Source organism: Notechis scutatus, chromosome 3, assembly GCF_049901735.1.
Source record: "Notechis scutatus isolate UNSWTSFEM ecotype Mainland chromosome 3, rNotScu1.2, whole genome shotgun sequence".
NCBI lineage: Eukaryota > Metazoa > Chordata > Lepidosauria > Squamata > Elapidae > Notechis > Notechis scutatus.
The window spans coordinates 79,376,873-79,392,807 of NC_142011.1; the positions used below are offsets into that span (position 1 = coordinate 79,376,873).

The window sequence follows — 15,935 nt, forward strand, 5'->3', positions numbered from 1 at the left end:
CGAGAATCTCAACGTCTTTTTTATGAGCAAAACTGGACGCGGTATTCCAAGTGTTGTCTTACCAAGTCCTTATAAAGTAGATCTAACACTTTACATGATCTTGATTCTGTCCCGCTATTAATGCAGTCTCGGACTGTGTCGGGTTTTTTGGTGGCCGCAGCACACTGCTGGCTCATATTTAAGTGGTTCTCTGCTAGGACTCCTAGATCCCTCTCATAGTTACTACTACTGAGCCACAGATACCACCTATTCTGTACCTGTACATTCGGTTTTTCTTGCCTAAGAGTAAAATCTTACTTTTCTCACCATTTTATTTTTACTTTGTTAAATAGGGCCCAGTGTTTTAATTTGTCAAGTTCCTTCTGGATCTTCAGCCTACCTTTTGGGATAAAGATACTAAATCTTAAAATAACATGATTAGGTGAAATATGTACAAAATATAGTATAGCACACAAACTTAGTCAAAATATAAACAAAATAAACAACTGAAAATGATTTGTAAAGAAGCTCTGGTTGTTATAATAAATAGGTTTTTGTACCATCAACACCACAGCTAGAACCTTTATGGAGTAAAATGAAAGGGGATAGTATTCTTAATTATAGTATCTGCCATCAATAGTGTTCTGCACTTATAGAGAAAAAGGACAAAGTATTAATAACCGGAGGTGTGTTGCATTCTTCATAATCTTTTAGCAGCTATAGTTCTCTTTGTTCTGTTTTACCTATGAGGTTAATCTAACTTTCTTTCCATCTATCAAGCTAAATCTTCTGGCCTTGATTCTGTCTACTTTACATCTTTGAGGATTTGATTCACAAGGACTCTGGGGATGAGGTAAAGGAGGTTATGTTTATTCCTCAGAAGCCTTCCACAAGGGCTTTCTGCATAACTTTTAGGACTTCATCCAGAAATAGCAATCCGATCTCATACAAATCAGATCCATCATTGGTACATTTGAAAGAGTAAGGCTAGGCTCCATCTTCATTCTTGCAACTAATTCCTCTTTTTTCCTTCATTGGTAGGACTTCTCTTTTTTTAGCTAAGCACACATCTCTATCTTCTTGCATCTACATTGCTTCTGACCTTTCCCTTCACTTTAATGTCAAAGACCTTTAAGCTGATGACTATCATACTGATTCAACTCCTGCAGAAGGTGGCATTACTAATAACCATGATTTTGGATTGTTGAACTGAAAAACTACGTGATTTATTAGAGTATTATTTTCAAAACCTCTTCAGTTTGGGAGGAAACATAAATTATATTTATTTTATCCCCTACATAGCAAGTTGGATACAGTGAGTTTCAGGATTGATAGCTAGCTAGACATAAGGCTCTGACTATTTCTAACTACTTCTAGTTTCTGTCTGTATTCTTCTGCCTTCATCTTCATGAAGAGTCATCCTCCAGAATTTAGAAAAAGCTGAGAGAGGAATCTTATTAGGGCCCCAGCAAACAGGATGGAGTGGTCTAGTATTTATTTTTATTTATTTATTTTTTATACTGATCATCTCCTCTATAAAGTGACTCTGGGCAGCTTACAAATAATAAGTAGACGTACAAGGTAATATTCAAATTGTAGGTTGAAGTTTCCCAATCCCCTTTTGAGATTAAAATACATAATTAGTTTGATAATACAGAGCAGTAATTCAGAGTTTATATGTATACAGGTAGTCATTGCTTATATAAAGACCTGTAACTTTATTGCTAAGCATTGCAGTTGCTAAGTGGAAAATGAGATGACCATAATGGACTTACAACATGACTTTCCATTTGATTGTTAAGCATGTCACTGCAATTGTTAAGTGAAAAATCACGTGACTGCGACTTAGAATTTTACTTCTACATTCTCCATTAACTCTGTTTGTCACAACAAGGTGACCAGGAAGCACACAAATAGTCAACACATGACCACAAGATACTTTGACAGTTGAAAATGTGAGGATTGATTGGTCTCAAAACTAGCTATTTTTACACATCAGAACTTCAGGCATTTGCTAAATGAGATAGTAAGCAAGGACTATCTGTACTACAATCTTTTAAGAGGATTTGAATGGTTGATTTAAGAATAATTACCGTATGTTTGAATCTATTTTAAAACTAATTTAAGGATTTAACTATACTTTTAGAAATAAATAAAATTTGCAGTTTAGAATAGTTTTCAGCTGGATACAAATACATCCAGAAGCCATTTCTAAAGTTTGTACATAAATCCTATTTTAAATTCTGTCTGAAATCATTCATGAGTTGAAAGGCACACAGCGTTAACAGGCTATTCTTGGGAATATGCAACTGAATTATACATTGCTTCCTAGAAAGTCTACTTAAGCCTTAGGGGTTAACATATGTTATATTATCATGTGGGTAACATAAAAATCTAAGTACAAGAATAGGCATCTCCTGGTTTTTCCTCAGAGGGCTTTGATATCAGATGTTTAAAAACATGCCATGCTCATCTACAGCAGAACAACAACAACAAAAGTTTACATAGGTTCCTTTTTTCCCCAGCCTGGAATTTACACTAATCCCTCACCCCATCCATTCTACGCCATTAGAAACAATGACAAGAAAATATATAAGCTCTTATTTTGATTAGAAATGCCTTTCTCATTTCACTACCACATTATCATCCAACTGTTTAATGGAGAACCGGAACACATAATATCAAAGGCGTGGGAGCTCAGTAAGAAAAAAATGCTTAATAATAAAATTAATAAATTAATTAAACTTCAAACACATTTTTGACAGGAAAAGGGAAAAGATCTGTATTAAGGTGATATGGTGTACATTATGATTGCAGAATCTTTTAAGACATTGCTTTGGCATATTCTCTTTGGAAAACTTCTTACACCTCATGTGTTGGTGCACATATATAAACTCTCTCAAAGAGGAAGCTGTTTGTCTGTGGCTTAATATGTTGTGGTTAGTAATAAAAGCAGAAGTTCAAATCTCTCCACCCTAAGCTGATTTACTCACAGAACCTTGTATTTATTCTATGAAAGTTCTAACATTGCTCTCTTAGGAACAATATTGCCCCATTAATTCTCCTCCTAAACATCCAATGCAGATAGCAGGGGTCTCCAATCCCCGATTGGTAGACCAGCACCAGTCTGTGGCATGCCAGAAACTGGGCCATGCAAATAATCAAAGCCCCATCCACGGGACGCAGGCAGCACATGAAACTACACTCCCTTTGGTCTGTAGAAAAACCTCTCTATTGGGAGCTGGTACCTGGAGGTTGGCGGCCACAGGTATACAGTATTGTAGTTGTTTAGGCAGGTTTTCAGAGCTGCAATTTTTGATTTAGAAAAACGATTAACAAACACATTTGTTTTTGCTCTGTTTTCCATTTTGACATGAAATGATACATTATTTAAATTTATCTAGGTTTAGAAAAGTAGGGTTTTCGTACAATTTGCTTCATTTAGCAAAACCATAGCAAAGAAATTGTAATGTTGATACTCAATTTAAATTTTCAGGATCATAGACATGCCTTCATACATAGTTTTTCTTAATTACAGTTAAGCTTACTGACATTTCATACTTCATGCTAAACAAATATGAAACAAAGCACATTATGGTGTAATATTATGAATGTCTCAGCCCGCTGAATACAATACTATGTCTATAAACCTTAGTTTCTATAGTTAAATTCTAATCAAAATTAACGAAGGGGGGGGGGGGGGGGGGGGAAAATGAATTAAATGGGGGGGGAGGCCCCACCCGCCATCCGGGGGGGCCGTACGGGACAACGGGGACAAGCAGTTTGTCAAAAGAGGTGAGTCAGAATCCTTAATGCATTGGAATCTCAAAGTCTGGCCAAATTATGGATTTCTTACAAAGTGCTTGGCAAAAATGGGGGATTTTGTAGCTGTTACATTGGCATATCACATTTTATCTGATTATACAAGGGAATGGCATAATATAAATCATGTTGTAAATCACATCGGGTTTGTTTGAATTAGCTGTGTGAATGTTCTAAAGTGAATAGTATTGATAACTTGGATATTATTGTAAGTAGTTACTCATGAAAAAAGATTTAACATGGAACACAGTTGTGTCAACCCAAGGCTTTGTTTCAGTATTTGAATGACTGTCCTGTGTACTATCACAAAATATCAAGTCATAGAAAATAAATGATTTCCCTGTATCCTAAGCTGCACTTTTATCTCAGAGTATCCGTTTCCAAAAATCCTTGATAATTGTAATAAATTACATTCCTGAAATCATACAAATATGTACATTTAACAAATGACAGTCAAAACTACTAAATTCATAAGTGCCAACCAAAAGGCAATATTTTATACAAATTTTAAAAAAATACATGAACATAGACATTACAAATTTTTAGCACATGCCCTTTCAACATACCCCTTATATGAACAAATGGCAAAATACATCACCATATTGCCATTCACCACATAAAATTACAGAACACATGGGGAAAGGTAATCCATTCCAAATTCTCAATGAAACGTGTTTCACACACAGTGAGTATTGTCTTCCTTCCCTTCCTGCAAGCTTAAATAAGGTTAACCAGAATGCACAACTGTATGAAAATGTGCATGTAACCCAGGCTGGCTTGTCCTGGATGTAAAAGGTAAAATCTAAATCCTTAGGGAGGATAAGAAACTGTTTAAATATCATTTGTAGTATCTGGGTCACAGGTGTCCCGCAAACACTACTATATTAGAAACTTGAGAAATGTGGTGAAGATGGTTAAGATTTTATAATATAGAGAGCAATACATTATGGTAGAATAATTTATGGTTTGGGATATAGTAGTATAGAGCTTCAAGTAGAAAATTCGGAGTTGTTTGCCTCCAGAGATATATTGAAGCTTATATATTAAAAAAAAAAGAGAGATATTTTCTGTGTGAATAAATTAAAGCTTTAGAGAAAGCTACTGGTTGGGTACAAGCAGACCGATAATTCTCCTCTAAGGTTGCTATGGAAACTAGCAGTGCTTGCTATAATTGAGAGCATCTTAAAACATCCTGACATTTCCTTTTTTCCCCTCAGCCATTTTACATTATTTTTATGTTGTATAGGTAACACCAGTTCAAAAGAAAATAGTCAATGAACATTCCTGTTTGAATATCAATCTACTTTGCTGTTATTTTTTATTGGATAGTGTTCGTATTTTAAACTGCATGAAAGCAAGCTCCCTGGATTTGTTTGTCTTCCAGTTCTAGTGGCTGTGTATATGGGTTCCATTGCATCTACTGTAGAGACTAAAGACTCATTTAACGGATAAATTTTATAGCAATATGTTTCTGAAAACTAATCTTTCAATATGAATGGTAAGTCAATTCATTTTTGCACTTCTGCTTTTAGATTATGAATTGAATTGCATTTGTTAAAGAAATCTATAAAATTATTGTCGTGCCATTACACATTTGTTGTGAGCATTTTTCCTTTCTATAGTTTGGATAACACAGAGTTTCTGTTTTCAATCATTTGATACCAAATTATTTAATATTGTACAAGCCATTGAAAAGAAGCATTTCTTACTCTAAGAGCATTACAGAGAACATGAAAGATAATGCAGTTAGCTTATTTTCTGTAGGTTGCTTTTAATATACAGTATGTAATTAAATTCAGTAATTTTAAATTAGAGTTAGAGCAAATAACCTTTTATTTCAGTTTATTGGCATTTTTAATGTCATACATATTTCTACATAGTATTTAAGTAATTTGTTTCATGACAGGCTAAGGACTTTAGTTTTCTTAGTTGGCAATTGAAACTAATATGTGAAGTAATGGTCAGATGTACTGATTAGCTTGCCAGACTGATTTTTGTTACCATTTCTGACAAGAAAACTTGATTTTGATATCAAGCATGTACTGTAATAGGCTGAAACAAAGTATTCTTGTCATAAAATTAATGGAATAAGAAAATTAAGAATCAAATGATGTATATAATAATTATTTATAGAACCTAGATAGAAATTTGTTTGACCTTATTTTAGCAAAGACCTCTAAAAATATACTTTCAGAAAAATAACTTCTTTCAAAAGGTTTTATATAAAATTGTAAGTACTTAAGCAGTCTCAAAATACAGCTTGAATAGGAAAGCTATTTATGTTTATTTTTAGTTACCTTGGTGGGGATCAATATAGAATAGAACTGAAAAATCCTTATTTGCAGGGTTGAATTAAAAAAATATTGATTAAATATAGTCTTATGAGGCTCATAGTAGACATGCAAAAAGGAGTTCTGGCTTGTTCAACTATCTAATTTAGTCATGGTAACTGACTACATCTGTCACACAGATTGCAAAAACGTGGCCCATATGGAGAGTAGGCTACCTTCCCTTGAATTTCCTCTCTCCTAAATAGGGATTATACTAAAGGATTGTGTTTTTCTATATTCTTCTCCATTGTGGTATTGTCTTGAGTACAGTTTGCCTCAAAATAATACATAACATTTAGAATCAGGAATCCACATGATAATTCTTCCTCTGGATCAGTTGCTATGTGTATAGTAGTATGTTATACTCTATTTTAAGATGATGTGCTTTTAGTATTTGAAGGTATCCATAAGAGGATGCTTGCAGAATTAGCTTTAGTCAAAAGATCAGTGAAATATTTGTCAATTGTATGAGTACATGTCTCTATTTTGTTTCCAATCAAAGTACTTACAGATGAATGAATAGATTGATAGATAGATAGATAGATAGATAGATAGATAGATAGAAAGATAGAAAGAAAGAAAGAAAGAAAGAGTCTAGCATATGCATGTTTGAACTTATATTTGGTATCTTAGGCAAAAATCTAGGAATGATCACACAATTAAAAACTATATGCATTTTTATTATTTTGTGGTTATACCCCCACATACACACATGCATACATTATGCTGAGATATTGTACCAATTCATGAAGACCAAGAATATTACAATCAAGCAAGAGATAATGTTCTTCCTTTTTATTTGAAGAACAAGATCTGTTGAACCAATCTCATTTTGAAAAAAGAAAGTCTAAGCTCATCTTCAACAGTCCCAATATAGTTGTTTATAGTCATCAAAAGATTCTGTTCCAAAATTTATAAACCAGAGTTCTGATTAAGAATGGTGTCGAGAAGAAGATACCATGTTGATTGGTACTGTTATGGTCCTATACTATTCTGTCTTTGGGTATTTGGCATTAAAGAAAAGTTTTGTCTATTGAAGAATGTGATATATTTACTTTCTTTTGTACTTCCCCATAGACTTAAAGAAAATGGATGGGGAAAAAGAATTAAAGATCTTAAATTAACTAATGAGATGCATATTTTCATATAATATTTATTCTCTTGTTTCCACTGTGGTCTGCATTCAGTTGTTTTTTTTTTCAGTTTATTACTATCTTCTGGAGTATTAGTAATGAAGCAATATGCTTCCAAAGTAATTTGAATACATTGGAAAAAGAAAACGGTAGCTTATAAATCCTCCCTGGGTTTGGAGGATTAAAACATAACATACTAATCAGTGGTGGGTTTCCAATTTTTTTCCTCCCGGTTTTGTCATGAGAGTGTACTAACTGCGCATGCGTGCAGCACTCAAAAACTGCCCTCTGTGTCTGCACTAGCGAGCTGTGTTTTAGCTCAGCTTAGGCATGGCAATCCGCTCTGCCATGCGTATCAGCTGAGCTAAAAAACAAGGGAACATAAGACAAGAAAGGGTGGGACCGGGGTCAGCCAGAGGTGGTATTTGCCGAAACTAGTCAAAATTTCTGCTACCAGTATGCCAGAACCGGTCCAAACCGACTGAATACTACTTCTGATACTATCTTTGGCAGCTTGAAAACTCAGACTTATGTGCTTCTCCCTGAAATTCTTGGATGTAATTCTCAAAGCCATTCTAAAAATTACGACTGTATTATAATATTTAATGTGATAACATTAAATTATTGAATGATGGAGAATAATTATGCCTAAATGGATTTTTAAATTTAATATACTGTAATTGTAGTTACATTTCACTGTAAAATAAATTTAGTTTGAATTTTAATCCTATCTATTTCACGTGGCCAAACTTTATATATCTAGAGCACAGGACACAATCTAAAGGCCCACAATGTCCATTTTTTTATCTATGGTGAACTTTGGAGCAGAGCTGGAGGATATCCCATTGCTAGATTATGAATCCAAATTCCAGTCAGAAGCATGGCATTTAAAAGTTGAAATACAATAATCCAAAAATTGAAAGTGAATACAACAGATGTATATAATACACGTTATTTATTTAATTTTAATATTTATATATCAAAATTAATTTTCTAGGCCAGGGCTGTCAAACTCGTGACCTGCAGCCAGATGCATCATACGCTGGCCATGCCCACGCGTGATTTAGTGAAGGAGAAAAAAAATCATACATCATGTGATGTGATGACGCGAGTTTGACACCCCTGTTCTAGGCCATGGATATGCAGGGCTGACTAAGACATTGTAAATTGAATGTTGCGGACACATAGAATTGAAGTAATAGGCTGGAAGTGGAGATGTCTCATAAAATAATGTAGTATATACATAGCCACTGATGTATAATGCAATTACATGGATTATCAGTTTGTAGAAGAATGCTCTTAAAGGATCAAGTGATTGTCCTATGGCCGAGTAGGAATGGCTTTTGTAACAACAATTAACTTTAGGTTCTGTTACGACCCAGGTGGTCAAGGCAAGCCTTTAGAGAGTCCTTTATTGCTCTCAATAAGTGTTCGACAAATGGCTCTCCAACAACCAGTAAGGCTCTTCCCCACGCTACCCTGAAGGCAGCCACCCTCAGTCCCCCAAATAACAGCCCATATATTCAGGGGTGGGATTCTACCAGTTCACACCTATTTGAGAGAACCGGTTGTTAGAAGAAATTACTGGACTAATCCTGTAAGGAAGGCAGGAAGGAAACATTCTGGTGTTGCTTACAGAAACTGCCTCTCCGTTAACCCTTATTACATTCGTGGCAAGACTAGACTTCCTGTCTCAAGAACTTCTCTGGAGTTTTTTCCCCTCCTTTGCTGGTACTTTGCTTGTGTGGAGTGACCATTCAAAGTTACAGTGGCACTGAAAAAAGTGACTTATGACCATTTTTCACACTTACGACTGTTGCAGCATCCCCACAGTCATGAGAGGCCAGGCAAGGAGGTGCGTGCCTCAATGTGAGTGATATTGAGTTGGCCACGCCCAGTCAATAACATGACCACCAAGCCATGTCCACCCAGTCACATGACCACCAAGCCATACCCACCAACTAAGCCACACCCACAGAACCGGTTGTTAAAAAATTTGAATCCCACCCCTGCATATATTACCAGAAAAGTCCACAAGGCAAAGTCCAAGCATAAGACAAATGACAGTCCTCAGAGCAAAGACAAGGTACAAGGCAAAGGCAGTTCTGAAGGTAAAGCAAAGCAAAGGGCAAAAGCAGTCCACAAGGCAAGGGCAAGACCAACTGTGATGACCTGAGGCAAGGCATGGAGGCAACACAGCCAGCTGATAGTTCAAACTTTCCTTTATTGCTTCAACTTTTCCCCAAACGCTCCCACGTTTATAGCAAGTCCCGGAGCAAAGCATTCACACACACCTCCAGCAGCCCTGACTGTGAGTAGTCCAGCAAAATGCTGTTAGCACAATGGCTTCAAAGCAAGAAGTCCAGCAAGGCAAAGAAACAAAGCAGCAATAAGGCAAGAAGTCCAGCGAAATCCAAACATCGGCAATGGCACACAAAACTCAATGAACTCAGCACTTGTTCCTGACAAGTGCTCTTCCCCACAGCATCTCCTTAAGTCTCATTCCCCAGGTAAGCCTTAGGCATACCAGACTATGAGATCTTTATGTGGACAACACTCCTCTCACTATTAGGAAGCAATGTAGTAATTCACAAGTAAACTTCTGAGTAATCATGTAGAAAGGCTGGGGATAGAATTGAAAGATTAATTATTGTTGCCCAAGTCACATTCAGTCATAACATTGAATGTGAAAAGCATGAACTAAGGAAATACAGAATTATGAATGTGGAAATGAAATAAGCAAGTTGAACATCTGAGAAATTAGTGTAATTGGTGAATTGAAGTACAATACAGTCAACATACACATACATGTCCAGGAACAGACAGTGGAGTAATATGAATTATTGGCGTCAAATATAGAAAATAAAAAAGAGTTGATATGCCAATCAATTTGAGAAAAAGCAGTATATTTCATATATTTAGTAAAGATAGTCTTCAATTTATGACCACAATTGAGCCCACAATTTCTGTTGTTAAGCAAGAAATTTACGTGAATTTTGTCCCATTTTATGACCTTTCTTGCCACAGTTGTTAAGTGAATCTCTGCAGTTAAGTTAGCAATATGGCTGTTAAGAGAGTTTAGCTTCTCCATTGACTTTACTTGTTAGAAGGTCAAAATAGATCACATGTCCTTGGACACTGCAACCGTCAAAAATATGAGTCTGTTGCCAAGTATTTGATGGGGATGCTACAACAGTTATAACAGTGAAAAACTGTCATAAGTCACTTTTTTCATTGTCGTCATAACTTCAGTCACTAAATGAATTGTTGTCCCAAAGGTGCTTTTTTTTGGAGGCAATTGGACTTTCTTGTGTTTTCTTTGAAGACTTTTAGCTTCTCATCCAAGAAGCTTTTTCAGCTTTGACTGGATGGTAGGGAGTGGAAGGATTTATATTCCTTGCAGACAGCTGGTCATTTGCATTCCTTTTTGAGGGTTATTGAAGCACTTGGAGGTTTATCTATGTCTGCAAGGTCACCTGAGTAGTGCTAATGGTTCCTGTAGTCTGCAGTTTGTTTATTTTTTGGAAATCCAGTCATACTCCCACACCATTTGAAGGGAGTTCATCCCAAATTGCATAGCTAAAAGTCTATAGAGATTCTCAGTCATCCAAGTTGTGGTTGTCCCAAAAACTGAGAATCTCTACAGACTTTTAAACGAACTGTTGTAAGTTGAGGATTACCTGTATATGAAAGAGCATTTGAGAAGCTAACAGAAAAAAATACTTTGGGGGAAAAAAGCTGAAAACAATTTCTCAAAAATTGAAAGATATCTAAGTAGCTTTTAGAATAATTAGTGAAGTAGCTTTTAGAATAATTAATGAATAATTAGTAAATAATTAGTGAACAAAAATTTCTAAGGGGGGTTTACAGTGAACTTAAAACGAATCAGGTTCAAAAATGAGTTTGGAGAAACAGTGATCCAGACTAGTGAAGATAGTGAAAACGGGTATGTTAAGGTAAAGGTTTCCCCTCTCCAGTTGTGTCCGATTCCAGGGGACAATGTTCATTTCTATTTCTTAGCCGAGAGAGCCAGCATTGTCTGAAGATTCTTCCATGGTTGTGTGGCCTGCATGACAATATTCCAAGGCACGTGGAATGCTGTTACCTTCTCACCAAGGTGATACCTATTTACCTACTCACATTGCATGCTTTCGAACAGGAGCTGATGCAAGTAACAGGAGTTCACCCCATCGTACGGTGCTGGGATCTTGAAACTGAGCTGCAGCTTTCCAATTGACAAGCTCAGTGTCTTTAACCACTGAGCCATCACACTCCCAAGAAGATAGTGAGGCAGAGATACATACTATCCCCATATATATTGTATTTACACCAAAAATATATTATAAAAATGGCACAATTGGAAATTAAATGCTGGTACAAGAACCCACTTTTTTAACTGTTGTCCAAGATACCGTCACTGTTTAATTGTAAAATGAGATTTAGACATTTGCTTTAATATTTACCCCAAACATTTGAAAGGGAAGAAAAAAATCATCATCAATAATGGTGTTATATACACTTGAAGACATTTCTTAAAATTTCCATTGTGTTTGTTATAAAATATTGTTTTCTGTTAAGTTACTTGGCAGAGCAAATAATTCATTCAGAACATACAGTTCGAATATCATAAGCAAACTGCATCCTACTGCCATCATTACATATCTTTATTTTTACGCAAGGCAAAGAAAGCTTTTTTTTTTTTTTTTACTAAACTTTCTTTTCTTGCATATTAAATAGGAATGGACTAATTTTATTCTGGTGATTTAGCTGATACTTACATTGCATCCAACATAATAGCAAGCAAATAACATTATTTCTGCATGTGTAGATAGTAAATTGAGTTAAATAAATAAAACATTGGAGGAGGGAATAGTTTTGGAATCGTCTGCTTAACTGTTTTAACTAAGAGTATTACATCATTTAATCACATAGAAATAGAAGGCTATATTTTTAGTAGTTGCCCGCTTTGTTCTAGTGTTCATGTATATAAAGATCGTATGTTGAACCTCTCTTTCTCCCTCGAGCCGCTCGGAGCATCCAGAGAGTGGGAGGTGCTTCAGAGTCCTCTCTCACAGGCTGAGCTTCAATTGAGGAACGCTCCGCCCCCTCACGTGACTCCGTGCAGCGTTCCCCAGTTTTTGCTCAGCCTCGGAGAGACAGGCTGTTTGCAGAAAAGGCTCCTTGGCTGACTCAGGCATTTCTTGATATTTCACGGCCGCCTCCTTCTTCACCAGGTCCTCAATCCGGTGGCTGCGTCAGTTGAAGCAGCACGTCCCCTTCTCCAATGTACGTGCACATCAGGATATAGCCAAATTGGTGGTGGCAGCAGAATTTTCAGCCGACGCCACCTACCAATCAGTGAAGTTTTCCTCTAGGGCCATAACTTCACAAGTCACCGCCCGCCGCCTGCTCTGGCTCAAACACTGGCAGGCGGACGTTAAAAATAAAGTTAAACTGGCCACCGCTCCCATTAAGGGAGACAAATTGTTCGGCCCAGCTCTGGAACCCCTGCTAGTCGAGGGCCGCAGCAAGAAAAAAATATCTCCCCTCCCTCTTTCGGAGGTCAGAGCCAAGAGGTCCTCAGCCCTTTCGGAGAGGTTCCCCCCGTCCCTTCTATCAGCCCCCCTTCCCGCCCAGATACCCGAGACCCCCTTCTTTCCGAGCCCAACAGGATCGGACTGACACGGGCGATAGAAGCAGAAGGGGCGGCAACTATAAGAGACCCTTCAGGGGATCAGGGGGAAGACCCTTCCGTCGTCCCAGATAGAATACGATCCTCCCTCCCCATTGGCGGCCACCTCAGACACTTCGCCGCCCAATGGGATACATCTACCTCCAATGCTTGGGTTAGAGACACCATCAGGTTCGGTCTTGCCCTTGAGTTTCGGTCCACCCCCTCTGACTTCTTCATGGCATCCCCCCCCTCAAGGGACCCCACCAAACGTGAATTGATGGATGCCGCCATCCAACATCTCCTCAACATTCAGGCCATTCAACCCGTTCCCCCGGCCCAGCGGGGGCGGGGATTTTACTCCCACCTCTTCATGGTTCCCAAGCATTCTGGGGGATGGAGAGCAATTTTGGATTTAAAACGACTTAATCGTCATTTGATCCAGCGCAAGTTTAAGATGCACACCTTGCAATCTATCCTCTTGGGTACCAGGCAGGGGGACTGGCTATCCTCTATTGACCTTTCGGAAGCATACCTACACATCCCAATCCGGCCCTCCCACCACAAATCCCTCAGATATTGTTACAACAACCTTCACTTTCAATATGTGGCCCTCCCCTTTGGTCTGGCATTGGCCCCAAGGACATTCACTAAGGTCCTCGCGGCTCTAGCGGCTCACCTCAGGAGCCTTCCCGTCCGCCTACACTGCTATCTGGATGATATCCTCATCCTCTCTCCGTCCAAACGCCAGGCAGAGAGGGACACCAGGGCTACTTTCTCCGCCCTCCAGGCCCACGGGTTCCTTATCAACTGGCAAAAGAGCCAACTGACCCCATCCACCCGAATTACTCATCTGGGGGCTGTAATCGATTCGGTGTCAGAAAGGGTCTTCCTCTCCTCAGAGAGGTTCCTTAGTATCCAAAAACTGGTCATACAAATTAGGCAGTCAAGGAAGGTATCTTTACTTGACCTCTCCAAATTACTAGGTAAAATGGTCTCATGCATTTCCATTGTTCCCTGGGCCTGTTTACACAGCAGATCCCTGCAGTGGTTCCTGCTCCCATTTCAAAGATCTGGAAGAAGCAATTCGAAATCCAAGGTCAAGGTGCCGCCACAGGTCCTCACGTTCCTCCTCTGGTGGACCAACCCCGCCATCAACAAGGGCCATCTCTTCAAGGAGCCCCAGAGGCTTTGCCTCACCACAGACGCCAGCCTATCCGGATGGGGCGCCCACGTCAATTCACTCACGGCACAGGGCAGATGATCCAGAATAGAACAAAGATGCAGCATCAACTGGCTGGAGCTTCATGCCGTCCACCTGGCACTGCGCAGCTTCCTCCCTCAGGTCCGCGGACGTCACGTCCTTATTCTCACGGACAACGTCACGGCCAAAGCTCACATCAACAGGCAAGGGGGAACCCAGTCTATTCAGTTGATGAGGGAGGCCGAACGTCTCTGCCGTTGGGCAGAGTCCAATCTCCTATCGCTAAAAGTAGAGCACATCTCCGGAGTCTCCAACATCCAGGCGGATTGGCTGAGCAGGGCCACGGTGGACCAGTCAGAATGGCGCCTCCACCCATCCCTGTTCAAGGAGGCGTCCAGGATCTTCGGTCTACCGGTGGTGGACCTTTTTGCATCCCCGAACAACGCACAACTTCCCAGGTTCTTCTCCAGATACCCTTCCCACGGGTCGGAGAGCCACAACGCACTACGCTGCCCCTGGCCCCCAGGGCTTCTGTATGCCTTCCCTCCACTAGCCCTAGTTCCCAGAGTGATACAGAAACTCATCCACGAGAAGGCGGATCTGCTTCTGGTGGCCCCGTATTGGCCCAGGCGCCCGTGGTTCGCGGACCTCCACAACCTATCCGTAGCGCCCCCTTGGAGAATCCCTCCGGACAGGATTTCCCTCTCTCAGGGGCCCCTTCTATGTCCGGAACCTCAATGGCTCCAGTTAGCCGTCTGGAGGTTGAACGGATCCGCTTGAGAAGAGAGAAATTCTCCAGCCAAGTTATTGACACTATTCTGGCTGCCAGGCGGCCCTCAACTACTCGGATATACGATGCCACCTGGAATAGCTTCTGCAAGTGGTGTCGTGAGTCCCGAGTTGACCCCCTCTCACCTTCTGTCTCTCAGGTCCTGGAATTCCTCCAAGAAGGCCTCCGCAAGGGGCTTTCCCCAAACACCCTGAGACGACAAGTCGCAGCTCTGTCAACCGTTGTCTCTTGCGCCAACTTTGGTTCCCTCTCCCACCACCCTCGGGTTAGAGCCTTCCTCAGAGGCGCCACCAACTTGTGCCCCCCGACCGTTCACAGGTATCCTACCTGGGACCTCAATAAGGTTCTCGTTTCGCTCACAAGGCACCCGTTTGAACCTCTAAGGGAGGCCTCCCTTCAATTTTTAACATTTAAGGTAGTTTTTCTGGTGGCCATTACATCAGCACGGCGAGTTTCGGAAATAGCAGCCTTATCAGTCAGAAAGGACCTCTGCGTGTTCCACGCCGACCGGGTGGTCCTTCGTCCCGACCCCACCTTCCTGCCCAAGGTCAACTCAGCCTTCCACAGGTCGCAGGATTTGGTTCTTCCAAACTTTTGCCCCAGACCCTTGAGGGACAGGGAGATTCTTTGGCACACCCTAGATGTGAGACGGGCCTTGCGCATCTACATTAAGCGCACACAACCCCTGAGAAGGTCGGAATCTCTTTTCCTCTCCTTTCAGCCCAGGTCATTGGGGCTCAAAGTATCCCCCTCAACCACCAGTCGCTGGATTAGGGCAACTATCTCCAGATGTTACCTATCACAATCCCTGCCCACACCCAGTGGAATAACTGCTCATTCCACTAGGAGCGCAGTGACTTCGGCAGCCTGGGCCACACAAGCCCCAATCGCTGACATATGCCGGGCAGCCACCTGGGCTTCCCCGTCTCCCTTCATCAGGCATTACAAAATAGACATATATGCCTCAGTGGAGGCCTCGTTTGGCAGACAAGTCCTACAGAGGGTC

At 40.0% G+C, this 15,935-nt stretch overlaps 1 protein-coding gene across 3 annotated transcripts in view; it reads left to right on the forward strand.

Annotated features, from left to right (window-relative positions):
• PRKACB (protein kinase cAMP-activated catalytic subunit beta) overlaps positions 1-15,935 on the forward strand; it is an 87,486-nt gene that overhangs the window by 43,450 nt on the left and 28,101 nt on the right. Inside the window, exon 1 of one of the 3 annotated variants that reach the window (XM_087960539.1) lies at positions 5,186-5,299. The exons of the other annotated variants lie outside the window; for them this stretch is intronic. Coding sequence (XP_087816665.1) covers positions 5,293-5,299 — 7 coding nt within the window. The 5' untranslated portion in view covers positions 5,186-5,292. Of the gene's footprint in view, positions 1-5,185; positions 5,300-15,935 lie in introns of those variants that run through there. 3 annotated transcript variants of the gene reach the window in all.